The sequence below is a fragment of the Lissotriton vulgaris genome, chromosome 8, assembly GCF_964263255.1.
Source record: "Lissotriton vulgaris chromosome 8, aLisVul1.2, whole genome shotgun sequence".
NCBI lineage: Eukaryota > Metazoa > Chordata > Amphibia > Caudata > Salamandridae > Lissotriton > Lissotriton vulgaris.
The window spans coordinates 1237084459-1237110231 of NC_141696.1; the positions used below are offsets into that span (position 1 = coordinate 1237084459).

General features: G+C 40.6%; 1 protein-coding gene across 1 annotated transcript in view; it reads right to left on the reverse strand.

Moving 5' to 3' along the window:
• LOC147698535 (cilia- and flagella-associated protein 337-like) overlaps positions 1-25773 on the reverse strand; it is a 554785-nt gene that overhangs the window by 350333 nt on the left and 178679 nt on the right. Inside the window, exon 8 of the mRNA XM_086935138.1 lies at positions 21171-21263. Coding sequence (XP_086791264.1) covers positions 21171-21263 — 93 coding nt within the window. The remainder of the gene's footprint in view (positions 1-21170; positions 21264-25773) is intronic.

Below are 25773 nucleotides of genomic sequence, written 5' to 3' on the forward strand. Positions count from 1 at the left end.
AACTACCTCAGCACTGATGGAAATAGAAGCTCAATATTAATGGCAGACATAGTAAATGTAAGACTGAAGATGAGGTGGGGGAAGAGTTGAAGGGCAAGTATACGCTCCCTATGTATAGTATGTTGGGTAGGGTCAGCAGGCTCTCTGCTGAGTTGGGGGCGGGCAATTGGGGCACCAACTGGCAGGGTTGCAGGGTGGGGGGCGGTTAGGTAAGGGGAAAGGAGGGGGGTTGTTACATGTTTTTTAGCTGTTTTGTTGCGCAATTTCCTAGGCTACATAATATGAGCAGATAGTGCTTTTCAACATGGCCAAGACACTGTGTCCTATTCAGGGGGCCCACATTTGTTTGGGGAGGAAAGGCACCCAGTGAAGCTCCGACACACTCCCAAAAGGAAAAACAGAACAGCGATCACATGACAGGACAAGTGCAGACTGAAATGAAATTAATGTCCTGGAATGTAAATGGGCTAGGAAGTAAAGTTAAGTGAGGCATTGTTCTTCAGTATATAAAGAGGCACTCCCCGGATGTGGGTCTCTTGCAGGAGACCCATCTGTTGGGAAATAGCTGTAAGGCTTTAAATCAGTAGGGATACGAAATGAAGGTGTATGCAGGCTACACATCTGGTTCAAGAGGTACATGAATTTTCACTAAGAAGGGCCTACCCCTCACTATAGGCAAAACTTGGACGGACAGACTGGGTAGATACGCTGCAATTTCGGAGGTATGGGCAGGCAAAGTAGTAAATATCCTGTCTGTATATGCCCCCCCCCCCACGTTAAGGGACTCGACCTTGAGGGATCTGGGAGCACAAATACTGGATCTTCCAGCGGGCTGTCTGTATATGGGAGGAGATTTTAATATGGCAGGCTGCAACTTTCTGAACTGCATGCCGCTTAGGGCCTCAAACCCCATGCAAACATGACTGGCAGAATTTCTCTCAGCTTTAGGCCTGATAGACGTATGGAGGTCTTTATACCCCATCACATCAGAGTACACGTTCCACTCAGGAGCACATGGTAGTCAATCAAATTTTGATTTCTCTCCTCACGCTCCTCCCTCACTTTTCGGATGTCAGACATTCAGCTAGAGGTATCTCGGAATACTCCCCCATATGGGCAAAATATAAGGTGGGTGGCGGGGGTACTGGGGCTCGGTGACAATAAATCCCTGGTACATTATGATACCAAAATAAGAAAGGATTTGGAGGAAGCCACTAACTTTTACTTCTAGGAAAACTTTTATACCTCATTGCCTCAGACATTGTGGGAAGTGTAGAATGCGGTGTTTAGGGATCAGGCCCTCTCGCTTATTTCCAGACACAAAAAAGAGAAAAGGGCGACAGTTGCGAAGCTGGAACAGGAAATCCTTGATCTAGAACTCCAAATCGTTAGGAACTACAATGAGGATTTACATCACACATTAAAACTCTAACAACAATATTATAAAGATTGCGTGACAGAAGAGGCCAAAAATAAAATTAACTATACAAAATGGGTGACAAAGCGGGCAAACTACTAGCCTGATTGGATCAGCACCAGAGAGCAGACAGGTGGGTCCCATTGGTTACCTCTAGATCCGGGGAGGAGATAGGAATCCGTTAGGTATTGCGGAGACCTTTGCAGACCACTATGTGGAGGTATACTCCGCAAGTATGGAATATTCAGAACAGGAATCCCTAGAGTTCCTAAGAGATATCCGGCTCCCGGTGTTGATGGAAGAAGAGCACCAGTCTCTCGAGGAGGACCTAACAGTAGCCAAGATAACCCAAGCGATCTGAAGTTGGGTGAGGCACTGGGGCCAAAAGGCATCCCAATAGAATTATGCAAGCTTACAGTGCAGGTAACTGCGCCTCACTTGCTGGAATAGTTTGAGGAGAGCAATACCAGTGGCAGACTCCCATTAGATAAGAGACTAGGGACAACAGTTGTAATACATGAAAAGGGAAAGCCAAGAGACCAATGCACGTCATATCGGCCAATTACGCTGTTATATGAGCTTCTTCTCCCTCTGCTCCTGGCCCTTGTCCACCCGGACCAATCCAGATTTCTGCCAGGGCGCAAAACCACCCTAAACCTCAGGCACCTTCATGGTGTCATGGGACGTGCCCACAGAATCAGAGAAGACACTGCGGTCCTATCCCTAGATGTGAGGATGACCTTCGAAACCGTTGAGTGGTCATACATGGTGGTGGTGCTCAAACGAATGGGCTTTGGACCACAATTCCTATCTTGGCTCCGCCTCTTATAAACAGAACCTCAAACGCATGTAGTGGTTAACAGTGAAAAATCTTGTGTATTACCTTTACACCGCGGCACAAGGCAGGGATGTCCCCTGTCCCCCTGGTGTTCATGTTGGTACTCAAGCCAGTAGTTACATGGATCCGGAGAGATCCAGTAATACTCGACTTGCGCTGGTCGGAAGACTGGGAGGACAGGATCTCGCTGTACGCTGATAATATTCTTCTATATGTTGCATCCCCCTGAGCCCCTATAGCAACAATACTAAACATTTTTGCAACGTTGGAAAGGTACTCAGGATGTATCATCAACTGGGCCAAGTCAGTGGTATTTGTTCTCAGTGGACAGAGACTGAATCTGCCGGTAGACTGTACAGCGCAGGGGGTCACAGAAGCAGTCCGATATCTGGGCATCTTTAAACAGCAGATCAGGTGTGCTTTCAAGCCTGAAACCTACAACCTCCTCTGGACCGCCTCAAAAGCAATATCCACCACTGGCGAGCCATCCCGCTCTCGCTCCTTGGTAGAGTTGCGCTGTTTAAAATGATGGCCCTGCCACGATTCTTATACACATTACAAAATACACCCTTTCCGATTCAAGACTCATATTTTAATTCAATAGATAGTGTGGTATGCTTCCTCCTGTGGGCTGGCAGCCCCCTAGGATTGCCCTCAGTAAATTGACATGTAGTTGGTACGATGGCGGAATCATGTTGCCACACATCCAAACATATTACAGGGCAGCTCAGCTTGCAACTGTTAACCAATGAGTCCACCAACCGCTAACAGAGGCGGCGTACCAAATGGATTGGCTAGAACTGCAGCCGAGAGGCTATCTCCACGCGCTGAACCACAACAACTCCCACAGCGGTGACAGTTCGCCAATGGCAGTCAGCTCTGTCCAAACTAGGGTGGGAGAATAGACTCACCAAAGCCACACCACTTTGTGAATTCCAACAGCTGGGTACCTCAGAAATAAGGAAAGGCTTTGCCAAAAGGGATTTAATAGGAATTTTGAGGCTGGGGGACCTCCACACGGGGGTAGAGATGGTCACATTCGAACAACTACAAAAAACACATGAACTGGCACACACAGAGTATTTCTGCTACCTGCAGATCTGACATGTTATACAGGCAGCAGTGCCCTGGGGATCTGAGCTCCCGAAGCCGTCACCTCTGGAATGTAGACTCCTCAAGGAACACTTGTCCCGAAAGGCAATCTCGCTCACCTACCGAAAGTTGATTAACAATCTACCAGACACTCTTACTGCCCTGAAAGACTACTGGGGCTTAGACATAACTGACTTACAGGAGAAAGACTGGCCCGAAGCGTTAGCCTCCCTGAGGGAAGTAGCCATCAGGACCCGCTTCAGACTAGTCCAGCTCAAAATACTACATAGAGTTTACATTTCATGCACAACACATGTGAAAATGGGTCGTAGGGCGGACGCAACCTGTAATAGGAATTATGGGGAGGTGGGATCATTTTACTATATAATATGGAAGTGTCAGGTGATTCAGGACTACTGGCAAGCAACAGTGTCATGCATGTCGGGGTGGTGGGAGAAGAGCTTACACTTTCACCTAAATGGTGCTCTTTATACGTGTGGAAAGACACAAACCTGGGTAGAGCAGACCAAACCTGGGTAACACAGGGTCTTATGCTGGTGAAACGCAATAGATTTGAATCAAATCAGTAAGGGAGGGACCTGCACAGCGGGATAGTTCAATGGTTTTAATCCAAATGATAATTTTGTAGCGTGCTAACGGGGTGGAACGCTGTCTGTACCTCACAGCGGGAATCTGTGAACTAATACAAAGCTCCCCCCATTTGGAAGGAGACACCCTGTTGCACAGCTTGAAACATAGACAGGATTGTCTATAAACAGTTCATCAAAATTGATTCCACCTCATGTTAGGGTTCCAAGAGTATTTAATACTTCATCAAAAGTTCAACATCAATCAAAGTTCATGAATTTCATCCAACATCAACATAATCCAGTCATATATCTTCCCCAATGCATTTCGGGCTGATGAAAAAGCCCTTCCTCAGGGGACAACTCTACAAAAAAAGGAACAAATCATAATATCACTATGTATGCCGAAAATCGCACCTATACAGTCACCTAATTGTGTCATTAACCTCATATAGCAAAATACATACAAAAAGGTGAATACCAAACTGTGAAATCAAGATCATCACTCAAGTACCGTAAGCACAGTGTGTATTATTATCATGCTCTTTACTCAACCCTTATCCACAACCACATAGAAACATTTGTGTCTAAGCGTGAATCATCAGAGTGCCCAAATGAGAAACCTGCGTGGCGTGCATAACCGGCCACCCCACTGTGAATCGAAATCAAAAAAGTGCCCATGAAATCATGCTCTCGTGAGGCCAATACTCACGGACTGTTTTTAAAGGCTTGTCATGCGTCACGGTATCTAAAAAAACGTAACACAATAGTGAAGATGCGGATCAAAATTTGTATCGGGCACGTGTGCCGTGAAAGTATTGTGGTCCCCAGTGTGGAGTTCTTACAAAGCAATACAGCTGTCCAGACGCATAACCATCTGCGTGTCGGGAACAGAGATTGAGTTGACGGATTTTCTAACCACATGGAATGGGATCAATGAACAAATCCAATTCACTTGGAATATGGATAGAGCGTGCATACACTTTTTGGATGTTGAGATACAATGTGACAATGGAAATTGGAACACGACCATTTTTCGGAAACCAACAGACAGGAACTCACTTTTGCACCATCAGAGCTTTCACAGACCCGGATTGAAACGCAATCTTCCACTGTCTCAACTGATGCGAGTGAAACGGATAGTTTCCTCAGAGGAGAGATGTCAACAGGAAGTTACAAATATGGTTGATAGATTCAAGACACGTGGCTACCCACAACAAACTTTGGATACAGCAGTCAGCCTTATTGGAGGTATGAAGCGAGAAGAACTGTTGCAAACCAGAGTTAAACCAGAGAACACCCGAATGGTGGTGGTCTCCAAATACACCATTCTGAGTAACCGTTTTAAGAACATCATTTGTAAACACTGGTCTTTGTTGAGCTTAGAACCTGACTTCCAAGGCATTTTCAACCAGCCACCGATGTTTGCGTACACCAGGGGACGCAACTTGAAAGAAATCCTGAAGAAAACAAACAAACAGAGTGAACCAACAACATTTAAAGGCCTACGACCTTGTCATAATTGCAGCAATTGCAATAACTGTATTCCAGGAAACGTCATCAGCCATCCCATGAAGGGCCATCCTGTTAAATTGAGGGTCAACGCCACCTGTAACTCGGCCAATTTAATCTACATGATCAAATGCCCTTGTGGTAAGTGTTATATTGGACACACCGAAAGAAAGATCAGAACCCGTCTACTCGAACACAAAAGCAACATAAGGACTGGGAACATGAAATCTACTGTTGCTTCACATTTCGTTGAACAAAAACACTCTGTAGCCCAACTAAAATACCTGGTACTTGAACAAATTACCCCCACCCACAACAACAAACAGACTTTACTTAAAAGAGAAAATTTCTGGATTCGCTATATGGCATCGATGCAGCCACACGGTCTCAATGATCGCATGGAGTTTTTGTGTTATTTGTGACTCTATTGTTGATTTAAGCATGTACCCAGTATTGCATTCACAGTCGTTTTGTGTTATGTTGATGAATTTATTATCTCATATGCATTTTTTCCACACTGATCATGGTACCGAATTGACATCGTAAGGTTTGAACCCTGCACCCGTTTCGCTTCACCTGCCTTACTCAATATGGCCGCACTCTTTTTCTTTTAGCCCGTCTTCACTTATTTACATTTTAGTCCGTTTTCACTTTTTGCATGCAACTACAAGCCGGTATAAGCGCTGCCGGGCTAAATCACTCTTGGGGTTCCCGACACGCAGATGGTTATGCGTCTGGACAGCTGTATTACTTTGTAAGTACTCCACACTGGGGACCACAATACTTTCACGGCACACGTGCCCGATAGAAATTTTGATCCGCATCTTCACTATTGTGTTACGTTTTTTTAGATACCGTGACGCATGACAAGCCTTTAAAAACAGTCCGTGAGTATTGGCCTCACGAGAGCATGATTTCATGGGCACTTTTTTGATTTCGATTCACAGTGGGGTGGCCAGTTATGCACGCCACGCAGGTTTCTCATTTGGGCACTCTGATGATTCACGCTTAGACACAAATGTTTCTATGTGGTTGTGGATAAGGGTTGAGTAAAGAGCATGATAATAATACACACTGTGCTTACGGTACTTGAGTGATGATCTTGATTTCACAGTTTGGTATTCACCTTTTTGTATGTATTTTGCTGTATGAGGTTAATGACACAATTAGGTGACTGTATAGGTGCGATTTTCGGCATACATAGTGATATTATGATTTGTTCCTTTTTTTGTAGAGTTGTCCCCTGAGGAAGGGCTTTTTCATCAGCCCGAAATGCATTGGGGAAGATATATGACTGGATTATGTTGATGTTGGATGAAATTCATGAACTTTGATTGATGTTGAACTTTTGATGAAGTATTAAATACTCTTGGAACCTAACATGAGGTGGAATCAATTTTGATGAACTGTTTATAGACAATCCTGTCTATGTTTCAAGCTGTGCAACAGGGTGTCTCCTTCCAAATGGGGGGAGCTTTGTATTAGAAACGCAATAGATGCCATAGATTTCAGATATTATGGGTGATGTAATATATGAGGTCATAAACAGTGTATCACATATGTGCAAGTTATATTTCTGTCATTTATGTATAACTGGTAAATTTCAGTGTTGTTTTTTTTCCTAAACAGCAGTGCCTTTGGTAGTGCCATAGAACTTCATCCCACATGTTTTTTTTTTAATTGTCTTTAGGTCCTGGGAGATTCCCACAGGACAAAAAGGAAGAGCGCCCTGGGTTCTGTGTGAATCCCAAGGGATCTTGACAACGCAAAAAAATAATCATTTGGCCCCTTGGGAGAGTCACAGAGGGTCCCCTGACAAAGGCTATGGTGCCAGGGTATCGCCACCCTGCCATTTAAATGTGTTTTTAACAACAGTGTTAGAACGGAGTCCTTTAGTCCTGTAATGGCAGAAGCAACATGTTGCGGCCTCCAATCAAATTGCTTGGTCCAGTAGGGCTTCCACGTACCCAACCAATCAGAATTCTTTGTTTCTCAATTTTAGGTAGAGCCTGGGGAGCACATGCGCTGCTGCGAGGCATGTAGTATTAGAGTATAGAAAAGAAGCTCCGCCCACTCTCCGCCCATATTTTTCATTGGCTTGGGTCATTGCTCTTTGTAAATGCTGATTTCTGATTCTTTTTTAGGCGTGTTAGTCCCTCCTTAGTGCTGCCTTGTCTTCATTTGTAACCTCTCATGAGGACTGGCCCTTTTACTTCGGTTGTTACATGGTACGTCTCCTTTAGTCTTTAAGCACTATCTTCTTGAATGAGCTTCTCTTACTGCAGACGGGCAGGAGGGACACTTGTGCGCAGTTGTGACCACCAGCTTGTTTAACTTGTTCATTCTAAAACTATTGGCTCTTTTTGTCAATGTGCACCTCACACGAGGTTAAACGAAGTCAGCCGTATAACTTGCATTCTTCTACGTTGCAATTGCGCGCTATGCATGCTTTAACTTTAAGAGTAGCTTCCCCCTTCTCCCACACAGCACTCGGGGAACAGTGGCGGCAGCTTCTTGTTTTTTTAACTTTAAAGCTGAGTGTGGCGCCCGAATCAGGGACACTGCACTCTCACTTCAGATTCTAACATGTTTGCAGAACTTTGTCCTCTGAAGCTGGTGGGAGCCTGGCGAGCTTACACTTATGGTCATCACTTGCCATGCTTATACAGGAGGCTTTAGGTCAGCCCTCTTCGTCCAGGGGTGGCGGAGCATGAGTGAGGCCCGGAAAGGGTGTGTCTGTGGCTTCCACAGTAGTTCTTTGTCTCCTTATTTGTGCCTTGCTCGGTTCCACTGTGTCCCTTTAAAACAGTCTAATTGTGTAGAAGTTGCTGTGTCTATTGTTTCATCAAGTGACCTATTTGGGAACCTGCTTTAAAACGTGTTTTCTATTCACGTTTTATGTATTCCGCGTTAGAAGGCTTGTGGTATGACTTTAGGGCTGTTCTCAACCCCAAAGGAAACACTATAAACAGTCTGTACTTGGCAGCCCATCGGGTGAAGTCTGTCGACTGAACAACCGCTTTAGCCCCTGTTTCATTGTGTGATCTTGGACGAGTCTGGTTCCTGCTATCTGCAAGGGACAGGACCTCTCTGCTCTCCTGCAAGCTACCCCTCTTCTACCCTACGCCTTCTCTGGGGGATTCAATATTTCTTTCCGGAACAAGACCTAAACACCCTGGTCCAATCTCTGGTTCTCTCTAGATTGGACTATTGCAATACTCTCCTTGCTGGCCCCCCCAAATCCCACCTTTTCCCTTTCAAATCCGCTCTCCATTCAGCGGCTCATTTTGTTTATGGGGCCAAAAGAAGTGATCACATCATGCCCAAACTGTTCTCTCTTCAATGGCTTTCCATCGAAGCAAGGTCAATCTACAAGACTGCCTGAATCACCCACAAAGCCTTGCACACTTCCTGCCCTCGATACCTGGCGAATAAACTTAACATCTCTGGAGGCTCTAGGCCTTCATGTAAAGCAGAAAATGTACTGTTTGAGCCCCCTACCTTCAAATGGGAAAGATAAATAGCTCAATCTTTCTCAGGCAATGCGGTTAGAATCTGGAACTCGCTTCCTCCATCACTCCGTGGCACCACCTCTACCCGAACTTTCAAAGCTGACCTCAAATCTCTTCTCTTCCAAAGACACTTCCAGAATTATTACAATGTTGTAAATATGTATTCTATGCCTGGACTAACCTAATCTTTGTTTTTTTGTGTTTTGTGAGATTTATTTTACTTTTTCAACTATCCAGTTTGTATCTTCAACTTGTAAGTATGTAAATCTTCTCATGTAACATACTTGGTTCTATTGTGAAGTGCACTGACACCTTTGGATTAAGTCTGCGCTAAAGAAAAATGCATTAAATAAGAAGGTTATGAAAGCAAAGTTAATTCCATCCTTGGATTATGGTTCTAATATTTTCTGCGGCAAAGACGCGAACATTCTTGACGACATTGAAATAAGGACATATAAATCAGTTTTTAGGATTCCTAGATATATTAGCCGAGCCAATATAAGACTAAAATTTGGTCTAAAAAGACAAATACTGGTCAATCTACATTTTCAAAAACCTCAAAGTCATTGTCTCGTGCTGAAGAGGGTTCTCTTGCTAATCAGTGTTGGCATGAGATGATGAGAAGTGAATATGCAAGTAGTTGGCAAACATATTTAAATGAGTGCCTATGTAATCCTGTGGTAAACTGGCACCCCAACCATATTTGCTGTTACATTTAAAACCCTTAATTAAGAACAAATTTATGTTACTACGGTTTGGGAGATATCCGACTAAAGATGGAATACCAAAATGGCAAAATAAGTGGCCCTCTAAAACGTGTAGGTTATGTGGTTCTTGTGAGGAAATCTTAGTGCATATAGTAACTTTATGCCCCAAATTGTTAGAAGAGCGAAAAACTATATTAAAGTCTATTTTTACTGAATTGGGGGCAAGATCTTGTAGAAACGCCATCATCTTATGTTTAAATGGAGCCACCACCCGCCTTATTTCCAGATTTGTTAAGTTTATTTTTATAGCTGAAAAGAAACTTTGTAATATTGACAATTGAAGTGAAGATATTTACGATACGAAAATTATATAAAATGTACCATAACCGTAGTTGTTAGGGTTGGATAGCCCAAGTGTACTGTTGCTGTTTGTTATATTGTTATAAAATGGTTTTAGGGATAGTGCTAGCATCTCTTAAATTAGAATAGTTAAAGTCTGCTGAGCTGAAACACACGCGATCTCCGAGGTTTGAACGATTGTATTCTAATACGACTTCTATTTCCTTGTCTCTGTTCGCATTGGTATAAAGTATCTTTTAGACTGATGTAGGGTATATTGTAAATCAAAGTTGCCAGCATTACGCAGTTTTTTGTTGTTGCTATAGTCTATTATTACAAATGCACTTTATTGCTAATGTCGTTCCTATTGCAATTCTACTATGGTTGGTTGTGTTTTTTATATATCCTTCACTATTCTAAAGTTTCTTGGTATATTGACAACTTTAGCTGCTATCACAATGCACTTTAGTTTCCGCTGCTAAAAGTTTACTAGCACAATTGCACTTTATTGCGGTAGCTGTTTTAAATGTTATTTTATTGGGCATTGTTTATCTTCACATTTCCCATTAATATAAAGTCTTTCTCAGAGTAATGTATTGTATACTGTAAATTACAGCTGCTGGCACAATGCACTTTGCACTTTACTTTTGCATGCTGATTATTTGCAGTTAAATAAACTATGTTACGGCTTAGTTGTAGATTTTTGTTTGGATATAAATGTACACAGTAGCTGCTTATTTTTTAACCTAATTTTATTTTGTATATGTATTTTGCTGATTGCAATGATTTCAAGTAATCAACAAATAAATACTACTTACTTACTTGCATTAAATAAATTTAAAAAACACACAGTAGTACTGTAGTTCCTGCTGTCCCCGTCTTCCTTGTTCAAGCGAAACACCAATGCAGCAATTAAAAATCAAAAGGTGAATTTTTGGCACAATGCTTTACTAGAAACTTCCCTCAGGGGCTGCTAAATATATTTAAGTTCGGCGGAGTGGACATACAATAGATCTTGTCATATAATGTGACGGGGGAACTGGTTTCGTTGGAGCCAGTGCTTTAGCTCGGTGAGTGCAGCGTCTGCAGCAGCTGTCGCGTACAATCTACACGTCACTGTTTCAAATGCCAGAAGAAACCACCACTCTTCGTTTTATCCTTACAAAATAGCTTCCACAAGCACCGAGAGCAAACATTACTGTGGACTATTAAAAAAAGGAAAAATGCTCTACGTTTCCAACATTGTATTTGTGACCTTGTTCCAGAGCTGCATTCTGAGCAGGTCGGAGTTGTCACAGGCGTACTCAGAGTTGTGAAGTTTGTTGGTAATACAAAACATGCTGGCTAAAAAACGTCATGCTGCTTATTCTCGGGTCTTCCCTAACGTTGTGCATATGCTGAATAATATATATTTTATTTTTAAAAAGAGACTGATTTTAAAACGTAACAAAATGTTAAATCAGTGGTTTAAGCCAAATAAGTATCACAAATGCTGTTGACGTCATAGCGATAGTTCCAAATTGACCTTGTCCCTGGTGCCATCAGTACAGTCACATAGGGTCATTAAAAACCGGGCACAGCAAAAAATCATACCGTAATGCTTTACAGGAGAATATTGAATGACCGTGAATGTATTATCTATTTTAGGTCTATTTTAGGACTGGTGCTTGAATTTGTGATCAACAGAAAAGGCAGTTCTTGTATTGTACTTTTTGCCTTGTGGAAAAGCTTAACACAGCAGGATGAGTTGGTCATGGTGCAAAGCCAATGATAAAGGCCACACGCCTGATCTATATATTGTTATGATAAAGGCAGTAGGGTTAGTGCCTTTACTGTGAATTATATAGAGTCTTTTTTCCTTAAATGGCGGATTGATATTATGCTGTGTTAATGCATGTGGGCGGGCACATTATCATATGACTTACGATTTTGTTGTTGATTATGACCACTCACAAACCCTGGGCGTATAAGCATTTCACTGTGATAATCTTTACTAGACTAATTTTGCCAACTAGCCAGAATTAAAAAAAAACCAAAAAACTTTAAAATAACATATGAATACAATTCCCAACTATGACATCACTGTACCCTTTGTTTTTTCTGTGAATTTCAGTTTTTTTAGTAAATTAAAGTAAGATGTCCCTCATCATGTATTGCATGAGGGTGGGTGCAGGGCCTGGCCTGTGGCACTCCGCAGGCACCTTACCATCCCCCGCAGCACATGGCCTTTGGGTATACATTGTGTGGGTTGGCTGTAGGTCCAGGCCATAGGCTAGACCCTGCGCTCAACCCCTGCAAGGGTATGCACAACTGACTATGTGATGAAACAATATAAAGGGTGTCATATTAAGAAAGGCCAACCAATTGACTCTGTCAAAGTGTCAAAACACCAAAATATAAAAAGTGTGGCTATTGGCTTTATCAAGGCATCATCACATCAACACATATACAGCAGACCTACTGTCTGTCAAAAAGTCACAAATAACTATAAACAAATGTATAGTTTATAAATTCACACATTGTAATGTTTAATAACAGTGATTAATAACAGTGATTGTCATAAAAAAGTATAAACCCAATTAAAAAAAAAATCAACATGTCTTTGAGACCACAAATGCAACTGTAGAGCCCAGCACAGGGGCTACCTGCACTCCAGCTGAAGAGAATACGGTTCCAGCTTCGAGTGCGCTAAAAAATATGGTAAGCTCTCCTGGGGCCAGGGATTCAATGACCCAGGAGGGCTTACTTTTTTAAACATTTTCCTGCGCAGCTGCTGCACTCCCTGCAGTCCCACACTACAGCAAAAAAAGAAATGACTGGCGGAGCCCCTTCTCCATCTAGGGGCACCAGCAGGAATAAAAAAATATAATAGGAAAAAGCCCTAGGGCATTATAGGGCTCTCCTTGCATGGAGCAGTGAGTAATATATGAGTGGCTTCTGCGCTCATTTATTATTATTATAAATATATATTTTTAAACAGTGTACACCAGGAGCACCCAGAATATGTCCAAATGTAGGGGGGCTACGGGAGAAGGCCCAAGGCCCCCATGATTTATGCCAGTTCCCTAGACAGTTTATATTCACTGCCCACACTCAGGCATGGAACAAGAGTGTCCCTGAGGATGAGGTCCCGAGCACACTGCACCAGTCACAGGGCCCCTGTGGATGGAGTCCCCCACATCCATGAGGCTATGGGAGAGGGGGCCTCATGTTCCTCTTCCCTATAAAACAAATGCCCTGGGAATGATGTCCCCAGTGCCTTAAAAAGTCTCTCAGATTGTTGTCTCTTGCCTCCCCTTGATTTGTTCACTGGTTGCTTTCAGAGCTACCATTTTTATTGTGTATGACCAATAGGTTGCAACCTGAACCAGCCTTTTATTAGAGATTCAGGGACAACTCTCTAGGGCAGTATGCTAGGACAAGCTGGGGTGGAGGTGGAGGGAACTGGTATTTAAAGGTTAACATATAGTTGAATCATTATACAATGGATTGTGGACAGTTCAGGCGCCCCTAAAAATCTTTTTTTAGATGCCTCGTCCTTTTTTAAAGTGTTTACAACGCTGTAAAAGTGTCTCCATGACACATTTCATAGACAACAACGTGGCGCAATGGGATGCAGATTTTTACTTTTTCATACTAACTATAGACTCAAACACTCACGCATAAAAAGTGTTCTCGGCTAATCAGAGAGGAGAGGTTGTAGGTGTCACACATGACATACTAGGCCAGGGCAACATTTTAATTATGCTGATGCAGTTCACTTAATTTTGGCAATTCAATGCTACACAAAATACCAGAAAATATATATTTACACTTTTTTCACGACAAAGCTTTACCACAAGAGAGAAGGAATAACGAGTGACTCCTGCTTGTGCCACTTGAGATTTTGCTCATTGTTTTTTACCCCAAAATGTGTACTTGCATCAAAAACTGATTCAAGGATGCATTTCGTGCTCAAATATTGCACACTTCATAATTGTGCGTAATTTCACGTTATTTAACTGAAATGCCACTTATGCAAAAGCAATTTACGTCAATTTTGAACACTCCTACATAGAACCAACCGGGTGGCAGATACGCAAGGTCAATGGAAAAACCTTTGTGCATTGTAGTGTGACCAATAATGTATTCAACAAAAAGTTGTTATACAGTCTTATCATGAATTTCGAATTACCCTATTCCTCATGCAACAAGGTAGATAATCTTCATGAGAGATCACTCTAAAGTGTATTTTTTCTTTAACAATACCTTTTCCTTAATACAACCCCCTCTTTCTCCAGAGTTGGCACCATAAAAGGTAACTCTACTACATCAAGTTCTGTTTTGGTTCTGTCTCCACTGGAGATTGGCATTTCTAAGTGTTATGAAAAAATAGTGGAGGCTCCACCTCTCTGCCTTGTTTCTGCAGCTTTTAGGGCATTGCCCCAACAGGAGGGGAGTCCAATAAGGTAAGATTCCCTGAAGGTGCCTTCATGGGCTAAGGGCTGCGAGTCGCTCTCCTTAGCCCCACCTGATTCTCTTAGCCATTTGGGGCTAGTTACTCCTGCTCTGGAACACAGTTCTAAAAGACTCCTCCCACCTTACTAGAAGTCACCAGGATCTTCTGTTGCTATTATCTCAGTCAGGAGCACAGTACAGTGAACCTCAAAATGAAAGTGGCCCTACAAAAACTGCTTGCTGAGTCTAGATTAAATCATACGCATCAAAAGAGATACATGCATTACTCTTCTTCATCCTCATCTTCTTTGCATCAGGATGATGCTGTATTAAAAAAGTCCACTCGGAAGTTCTTTTGTGGTGAACACATGGGAGACGTTTATGGCCATTTCAGGGAAATTCTGGATCTTCCTGAGTTGGAATTTGAACCCAGCACCAATGGTGGTCTTTTTTGACAATTTCACAAGTATTCGGTTCCACATCTTCCCATCCTCCCATCCTCCCGCTGATTAAGGATTTAAGAAAGACAGACTGGAAGGACATGGAAAAAGTGATTATTCCTAGACTCCTTTCTTGGCCTTATGACATTAAGGGTGCTGATACAATTTGCCACAGTCTGTTAAAGTAGATTTCCAGGTGACTCATCTGGGTGGCAGAATGTCATCTTTTGGAAACAAAGTTGTACCAACAAAGTCTATGGTTTGCAAAGTGGATAGATTTTTCAAAAATGCATATTCATGTTTGGAAGTTTCCAAGTGGGCTGTTATTTATGGCACTTATGTTTTACATTCGCTTGTCTAAGATTTCCAGAAGTTGCCTTCATCAATCCAGAATGGTGAGGATTTTGCTAGAATTTGGATTGCTATTGAGTTGCATGCTAAATTTATTTAAGATGTGTCTTTTGATCCCCCAGGTACCCAGGCCTGCCATCAAGAGCAAAATATTGCAGATCATAAGCAAAATCAATGATAAACTGGAACACAGAAGTCCAGAAGTCTTCTTTGTACAAATCACCTTTCATAGGAAGCCCCTTTTTGGTCCCCAATTGGAGGAATTGGTTTCCAAAACCTATATGAATTGCAAACACTCTATGGTCCCAGGGAAGACACTACTAGACTACAGGCGTTTTGATTCATGTTGCTGTCCCAACAGAGCTTCAAGTTACTCCTATTGCTCCTACGAAGATGGTTACAAGGACAATAAGTAGTCTTCAAGCATACCATGCCCCCCTCCTCCCAAGGCTGTCAGATAATGTCTATGCCGAAGATAAAGGGTGTGTTCTCATCCAGTGTGTGGAAGACTCACTTAGGTCTATGCAAGTTGGGTTCAATCTAGCTCTAATAAATCAAGTACTTGATATTGGCAGAGACAGATGCAGAATAGGGTTATCAACCATTACTTCAGAATCAGAAGTACATGTAACACCTTTTCCTCACAGTCCTCTTCTCCAATTAGCCATGAATTCCCATATTCATGATCTACTGTCCAAAAAGACAGTGTTCCCTGTTCCATCAAATGCACTGGGCTAAAGGGGTTTCTTCACTGTATTTCTAGTGGGAAAAACAATGAAGATTTCAGACTCATTGTCTAGCTAAAGGATCTACATCATTTTATCACCAAGAATTATTTGGACAGCCTTTCAGCCTGTCAATGGCGATTTCAATAGTATCTACAGGGAATTTCATATTCTACCTGGGTCTTTAGAATGGTGCAGACATAATATCGAGTCCAAAATATCGATTGGACATAATATCGAGTTTTTAATATAGACTGGACAAAATATCGACAGGACAGAATATAGATAACAAAAATATTGTTTTTAAGGTAAGTGAAGTAATATCGACTGTTAAAAATATAGATAGTTAAAATATCGAGGTATATAATATAGATAGTTAAAAATATCGATTTTTTAATAATATATAATTTTTTATAGGGTATTTTTATGTTATAATATGTGTGAAAAGTGTGTATTTATGTTATAAATAATTTTATTTAATGAATTTTGTTTTTAGAATTATTGCGTAATTTAATTCTGTAGCGGGTTGTGGGTTTATAGGGGAATAGGGTGGGAAGTAATTTAATTATAATTATTAAATATGTAAAGGTATTTATTGATAGTAATTTGTAATTAATTGTTAATTAATTTATATGTGTTAATTCATTTAATTGTAATTGGAAAATAATTATTATTAATTGATTAATTGGTAATTATGTAAATGTTACTAATTTAATTCTGTAGCGGGTTGTGGGTTTATGGGGGAATAGGGTGGGAAGTAATTTAATTATAATTAATTAAATATGTAAATGTATTTATTGATAGTAATTAGTAAATAAATGTTAATTCATTTATATTTGTTAATCAATTTAATTATAATTGTTAATTAATTTTTATTAATTGATTAATTGGTAATTATGTAAATTTGACTAATTTAATTTCTGTAGCGGGTTGTGGGTTTATAGGGGAATAGGGTGGAAAGTAATTTATTAATAACTAATTAAATAATAAAATTAATTAAAATGTATTTATTTGGAAATAGTTGTAAAATAATTTTTAATTATTAAATAATTAATTGTTAATGTTTAATTAATTTGTATTAATAGGTGATTAATTGAAATAATTATTGTTAATTAGTAATTTTAAAATATTAATTATTATATTAGATAACATTTTTATTTATTTTTAATTAATTATTAATAGATAATCATTTTTAGATTTTTGATTATTATATGAAATGTTTACTTTCCCTAATGTTGTATTTATTGGAGTGGGAATAGTAATTTTAACCCCTACGCTAATCAACGCTTTCCCTACTGTTTCATCCACTGGAGTGGGAATAGTAATTTTTTTCCCCTACGCTATCCAACACTTTCCCTACTGTTGCACCCACTGGAGTGGGAATAGTAATTTTAACCCCTACGCTATCCAACGCTTTCCCTACTGTTGCACCCACTGGAGTGGGAATAGTAATTTTAACCCCTACGCTATCCAACGCTTTCCCTACTGTTGCACCTACTGGAGTGGGAATAGTAATTTTAACCCCTACGCTATCCAACGCTTTCCGTACTGTTGCACTCACTGGAGTGGGAATAGTAAATTTTACCTCTCCACTATCCAATGTTTTCCCTATTGTTGCACCCACTGGAGTGGGAATAGTAATTTAAACCCCTATGCTATCCAACCCTTTCCCTACTGTTGCACTCACTGGGGTGGGAATAGTAATTTTCACCCCTATGCTATCCAACGCTTTCCCTACTGTTGCACTCTTTGGAGTGGGAATAGTAATTTCTTACCTCTACGCTATCCAACGGTTTCCCTACTGTTGCACCCACTGGAGTGGGAATAGTAATTTTAACCCATACGCTATCCAACACTTACCCTATGTTTGCACTCTTTGGAGTGGGAATAGTAATTTTTACACTTTTGTTATTGTACGTTAATAATATTGGCTATTATTTAATTATATTTTGTTACTATATATATATGTTTTAAGAAATATGATTTAAAAACATTTTTTTTACTTTCATTAATTATATTAAAGTAAAGTCGATATTTTTTAAAACTATATTTTTGTAAACGATATTTTTAACTCGATATTTTTGTACTTACCTGTTTGTAGATAGAAACTCGATATTTTGTCAGTTGATATTTTGTGAACGATATTCTTGATGGTCGATATTCTGTCTCTCGATATTATTTCAGTGATCCCTTTAGAATGTGTATCTTCACATCCAAGTACACGCCAGTAATTAAAGTTTCTTGGGTTTACAGTGCATACACTCAAGTATTTTGTTGTTGTCCTTGCTCTTTGCCTCAAATTAGGTATTTAAGAAGTTCTTGTATCTTCTGATGGAATACTTTCTCAATGTGTGAGGACTGGTTCACCCGTATATAGATGACTCTCTGGTAAAAATGATGCAAGGTAATCACCCTGTTTGCCATCTTCAGGAACTTGCTAAATTGGGCAATGTCCCATCTCTCACCTTTTTGAAAAGCACAGTACATTTGGAGCTAGTTCAGAATAGAATTGGGCTCAGTTTTTCGTACTACAGATTGGACTCAGAAATTGAAATGTATCTTCTGAGGATCACAGACTAACCAGAAGCTCTTCATCTGTGGTGATTTCTTCTAGAGAGCAAAATGCCTGTTGCTATTCTTGGAATTCTGGACCATCACATCCTCAGGTTTTCACGGCCTTTGCAAGGTAATTTGGGAAGATCAATTCTAGTCCTGCCTGAAATCCAGAAAGAGCTGAATTTGTGAATGAAACCCAATGGTCTAGCGGAGTATGTAACTCTCCACCCTCTCCTCAGATCGTGGTCAAAATGGATGCCAGTGGCCGGGGTTTAAGAGTGGGACACTTTTACTAAGCCACTGTGGTTCAGTAGAGAGTCTCATCGGTCTGGAGGGAACCGATAGATGTTTTCCAGGTATTGCAGCTTTTTTATCCTCAACTTTTGGGAGATCGTGTTATGATACAGACAAAGGTTTACCTGAGTGATCAGAGTGGCACCAGGTCTCAGGCATATAATTACTGTTATTACTAGAAGAGGACACTTGGCAGAATGTCATTGGATGTCTCTCTCACAAGTTCATCAGAGGTCTGGACAACTGTTGAGAAGATCTCCTCCCCCCAGCCAACCAAGGCCAGACTCTACAGAAAATAGGCCCTGGTACCAAAATAAAGGTGGGCCTCATTAATGAATCAGATAGCTAACAAATGGTCCATAGTCGTAAAGACATGCTGTGTAGGGGTTTGTGGTAATGGCAGAGAAGTCAACAGTAAAAACTGTCCACCAGACCACAAAACAGGTTCACAGAGAGCTAAAAAAGAAAGTCCACACACTGACCTGTTAGACCAGCATGCCTGACATTGCCAGATTGCACTAAAGGCCAATCTATCCGTGCAGCCATCTCTTTCTCTCATCTCTGGAATTTTCTTTATCTACCTTAGAAATTCTCTTGGATATGCATGAAGTTCAGCTGTCCTGCTCAGTATTATTTGCCTCAGCAAAATGACAAGCTAAAACAGTACTGCTTCAGTTCTGGGATTCAGATCCTTGGAGGAGGGATGCTCTTTCTTGTCCCTTGCCGGAGGGTCTTCTGTATGCCTTTCCCCATCCATTTTCCACAAACATTTCTGGAGAGGGTGCACCAGGATCAGGCCTGTTGGTGGTCACTCTCTTCTGGCTTTGAATGTCCTGGTTTTCTCTCTTTCGCCAGATATCAGTGGAGTGGGAGTGTGTTCTCCACTTAATGAATGCAAACATCTTTGAAAACACCTCATCTCCATGGACTCAAGTTCACAGCTTAGCTTTTGAAATGTCAGGGCTGCTCAATATAGCCTTGTCTAGTGAGGTAATTTAGGGTGTCCAGAAATCCTACAGGTATTGTGCATTGAAGGCTTTTAATGATTACTGGGACTCTTCTCAGCTTGGTATATGACTCTGGGTGTCTGCTCTGGAGATTGTGAATGGGGCCTTATTCTACAATTTTTTTCCTGGACAATTTTGACAAGGGTCTTGTAGTCTCCACTTTAAATATGTTCAGTGGTTATCAGGGGTTGTGTGAAATATTTGCAGCCCTAAACCTTACATCAACTCAAGGGTTACACTTTTGTGAGGCCTGTTTTCAGGTCTTCCATGACACTTTGGGATGAACACTTAGTGCTAGCTGCTCTACTACAAAAACACAATTTTGAACCTTTGGAAGAGGTTTTCTTGAAGTCTTTGGCCCAGATTCACTAACACTTTGTGCTGCGCATGTGTCACAAAAGTGAAGCCTGCCCAGTGCATAGTGTTGTGGTAGGATTTACTTTCCAATACAATTCATGATTTGTGTTGAAATGTCGCTTAAAGTAACATAAAGTAGCTCTATGCACAACTCGGCACTACTTTGCATCAAGGGGGCACACCATTAGTGGGAAATGGTCATTCCTAAGCAACTAACCATGGGTTTTGATGGAAATCCTTATCTACAAACATTTGTAGAAAGGGATTTGACCCACAAAAGTAAGCCTCCTCAAGGCAGGCCCAACAAAGTAGCCACATTTTTCCAACTTTGCATTTGTGCTGCTCTGTAAAGCACACAAACAAAACGGTAAAAGTGTTAAGCCATGGCTTTTGTACTATACTGAAAAGATCACTTTTCTAATAATTTTGGGGCAATTCTACATGTGCCAACACCTAGTAAAGCTGACCCAAGTCCCTTAAAAGTCTTTCTTAGGACACTTATTTTAGCTAAACAATTGGGAAAGCTTGAGTTGTTACTTTGCTCTCCTCGTTAGCAACTGTTTTTTTCTTATAGTGTGGTTCTCAGGCACGCACCCAATTTCATTCCTAAAATCAATTCTAACCTGAATCTAGAACAGGAGATTAGTCTTCCTTCTTTCTTTCCGAATCCAGTTTTGGAGAAAGAACTAACTTTTCACAATCTGCATCTCCAAAATCCTGGTACATTCAGCACTTGATGGAGGTAGAGTTACCTTTCATGAGTGAATCTCTGTAAAAAGATGGGAGGTATATGGGAAAAATGCTTTAGAGAGATTTTTAATGGAGATGCTTATCCTCACGGTGTGGAAGATATCCCATTGGGTAATGAATGTTACTGGTTAGTAATAGGGCCATAGAATATGAACATGCAGCAGCCGTCAGATTCTCGTACGTGAATTTTGTATAATAAGCTATATAATTTATTTTTTTCTAATCAAACTTTGCACATTTATTCCTTACCAGTAATCCAGTTTTAAAGGAACAGTTTCTAATCCACTGATCTGGCAATAAGGCTCCAAGTTTGACAGCTCGTAAAGCTGAATTTCACGATCCCTGTGTGAGGAGAAGACAGAACCAGTGTAAATAACTTTAAATCCCGAAAAAAAGTTTAACTGCACTTGAGACTCTCCATTCAAGTAGAATCTGTGGCCAGCCAGCGTCATTTCGGGGATATCTGGGGTAGGAGCTGGCTGCTACCAATAGAATTTCACCCACGGAGAGGGACCCTAGTCCCAAATTGAGATGATATAAAAACTCAGTTGATAAAAATAGTGTAGCTGCACCACTACTGGACATTTTAGTGGTTTTGGTCACAGAACATCATGAGACATTACTTCTTAGACTGAAAGAATTCATTATTGATTGCATTGATGGCATCACTCTCAACTGGGTTTCCTCTTAAATAAACAACAGATCATACCAGAGTCACACACACACACTTTCTCTTGAAATACTTACTGCATATAAACAGGAGTTTCACATGGATTCGCAATGATCTATCATCTTACATTTACTTTTTCCATTGAAACTTTTCAACAGTTTCCAACATACCTGCTTCAACTAGGCAGATGACACACAGACAATTCTCAAACTGGAAAACCCAAGGATTTAGCAATGTCAAAATGTAACACCTGCATCATAGCCATAGATAAATGAATAACATGGAATTAACTAAAGCTGAATACTTAAAAAACTGAAATACTTGCCTACAGTGAGTGGAAAAATTAGGACCCCTTATCTTTCTGGCCAGATGAATTGGAGAACCACTAAACAGCCACAAGTGTGAGTCTCAGAATCTTCTTTGACTCTATACTTTATATGAATACTCAAGTAGACAGAATGTCCCAATCAACTTACTACACAATAGAAAAATGCATAGACACATTATTCCACAATTTCAACATCCTCAAAAGGTGCAAACAGCAACCTTTCTCATTACTAAGGACAATACCACACATTCGACTCGAAATTATCAAAAGTCTCTGAAGAATACAAAATTAAGCAGTAAGACTACTTATACCTTTGAATATGCAAACCCACATCTTTACAGTTATGAAGGCTCTACACTGGCTCCCAATAGCAAGAAGATCCTCTTTCAAACTACTCTGCATCACACAGAGGGCTATCAATTGCTTACAAAGCAACAACCAATGCATCTGTCTCAAACAAAAACATAATGGAAAGATCAATGCAAACCCAGAATTGATCACTCGTTAAAATCACACCAGACAAACCTAAACGCCTGGCTATCACAACATGTCCATAAGTAATCAACTTTCAACCTTTCTTCTCTACTCTTTATACTTCCTAGAGAGCATCCTATCTCAATATTCTAAAATTACCGCCAATAAAAATTAACCTGATTTATAGATAGGGACTTTTCTCTCTTTTACATTTCAATTTGAATGATATTTTCTTTACACTGCATCCTCAGCCTGCCTTAAATCCTCTGAGTGTACCCTACTGTATCACATGCCTGCCGCCTTATTCTTTACTGTACTTTAGTACACTAACCACCCTTCTTACTTACAAACATAAAATCTCATTTTGAGGAACCATTCCTGCAATTCTTAACCTTTTTGTAACTTATCTGCTCATTTTACGCCAATAAATCAGCTCCCCTTCTGTGTAACCTCACCTTGCAAATTCACAATATCTAACCACCTGCACTCTTTTAACTTTATTACATTTTTTCATCTTGTAATTACACCTAACTCCTATTAACCGTATCAATCCCTAAAAAACATTGAGGAAATTATTCTGTTTCTTCATCGCACTAGACTAACCCAATACCCAACACACTTACAACAATACTTAACAACCACTGGATTAACCACTAACATTTGGTAACAGAGTAACATGGAACCATACAGCACTTTAACACCTTGTCAGTGGTAGTAAGTGCTGTATAAATACATCTGAAATATAATATAATGATATTTATAGTCCCTATGGACTACTTTGCAGTTGCAGTACTTTAGCCAACCAGTGTGATGATTTAAAATCAGAATTACATTTTTAATTTTAAGATTAATGTACAACTGATTTCACATCACAGTCAAAGATTGTGTTAAATTATTTCCTGTGATGTAAATGGCATAAGTGGACTATGAATTTGGTGAAGTGACACCTGTGCTGTGGTTTAATAGGGAGCTTTAGCAGTATGAACACTGAAGTCAATGAACAATTGAGTGAGATATTGTTTCTCTTTCCTGCAGCCTCCTCCTTTCTTATTTGTTGCATGGTTTGAGACATAGTAGAGGAAAGGTGAAAAAGTGACTTGAATTCTGGATCCAGCAAACCAAATACCACCTATTTAACCTCTACATGAAGTGTGCAACTAATGTTCAGGGGACAGTGCTGATGGAGAACGTGAATGGTAACCTAGGTGGCTGATCTGCATATTGAATCAATAGTTTTTTGGCACTCAAGAGTGATTGTGGCTGCTTCGGCTCAGAAGTAATGAGCAAATATCATGCCTGCTAAAGAAGGAAATTGCACTGGCACTACTGGTGTACACAAGAATCACTGTACACAGTTGACCGTTTGAAAAAGCTTTAAGGCTAGAGGAAGAGTGTCCCTTGAAAAGTGTATTTGGTATGCTACCAGTCTTCACAACAGAACAAGTCATGGTTGCTTCAAGGATGACTGTTGGGAGGCCCTTTGATCCTTTTTTCTATCAAATTGTCTTTTCAAGTGCTTACTAGAATAGGAGTGGTTGGAGGGATGTCTCATGATCCCATTCAGCTGACCACCTCAGTTACAATTCTCCTGTTAAAAATGTTGCTAACAGAACCATCTCTACATGGGAGACACGTGGGCTGAAAGAGTTCTCGATGCAAGTGACACAATTGGTCTGAAAGTGGACCATGTGTCTTGAAGGGTGCTGGCTTGATTCTGGGTGAAGGCAACACTCACTCCAATGATGCAGTGGAATGCCCCAATAAGATGTAAGAGATATGATTTTTGGAGGCTCAAACAGCTTCTTCACAGAAAATCCAGTAGACAATGGGTTCAGCTCAGTGAAATGAAAGATGACAGTCTTTAAAATAAGGTTAGGCATCTAACTCATGGTGGCACAGTGCAGCTACCACTGCTTGCAGTGCCTCATTGAAAATTTAGGGTACTGCTTTAAGGCAAACGGGAAGGACTTTGCATTGTTATTGTCCTTCTTCCCAAAAAAATTATATGGTAGCCTTCCAATGTAATGACATACATACAATATATCTATTGTATAATATCAGACCAGTTGCTGTACGAAGACCTCTATTTGAACCAGATGTGATAATGTTTAATTTTCATTTGGAGGAACTTGCTTACTATTATGAGTCTGGTATATTTTCCAGTATTGATTTGAACCACAAGCTCTAATTTAAACTGGAATATACTAGATGACATACGGTTCCTCATTCTGAGGAGTCTAACTGCAAAGGTAGGATAAATTAAGTGATATAGAAGTTAATTAGCAGAAGAATCTATGGGTTATGGTGTTAAAAGTGGGAGTCTCTTTCTTAGACTGAGGAACATGAGTCTTCTCGACTGGTAGCATTAATGTACTGTATTATAACCTAAAATTAAATTAAGCTAAATGCTTAATTTCTATACTGAAGAACTGTGAGTTGTACCACAAAACCATCTTCCTGTTTCTGTTGCAGGAACTATTAGATGCTTCTTTGTGATGTGTGTATCCTTCATAACTCTATGTTGACTGAAGGTACAACAATCTTCCCATGTATGTGGACGCTGTTCCATTCTGCCACTATTCAAATGCTTCTGGCCAACTTTGTATTTTTCTCCCAATGGAGTTCACCTGTGATACAGATTTTTACTTTTGTCCTTCAAAAGACAGAGGACACTCAAGTCTCTCCACTGTAAAATCAGTGATGCACCCATAAAATGGATCCTCAACCACTCTCAACAAGGTTACAACCAGCTGTTTTTAGGGCAGGGCCGCGGCCGTTCATGAGGAAAGAGATGGTCGCAACAACAGGTACACTAGAGCCCTCCAGTGTCCCCATGGAACAAGAGGAGCATGGCCAAGATAGGACAACAACCAGGACTGAGCAAGGACCCAGTCTTGTGGTGAACTTGAGTCAACGCCTACTCATGCCTGATGCAACTACAGTACTTAACCGTGGTTTAGGCTTTTTCCCCACCAACATTGGGGACCCTTTTCTACTCCAAGAGGTCCATCTGTTTTTTCGGAAAGTCAGATTGATCTTTTTCTTTGCGGATAAAACCCCTCCTGAAAGTGACCCTGACACCACTAACACCAATTTACAGCCCAAATTGAATTTAATCCACCCATTGGCCTAGTACCAGTTGAGATGGCTACTTTCGAGGAGCTGTCCTCAAAGACCTAGAATCCGGCCTGTCCTTACCACTCAAGACGTATCACAACATCTCTAAGCGCGAGCAACAAGCCTTACGCACCCTCAGCATGGATAAAACAATCACAATATAGCCAGCTGACTGTGCTTATGGACTCTGCCTCCTACAGGTCTGAATGCCTACGCCAACTAAGAGTGATCACTTCCTACCGTCCATTGCAGAAGGATCCTAC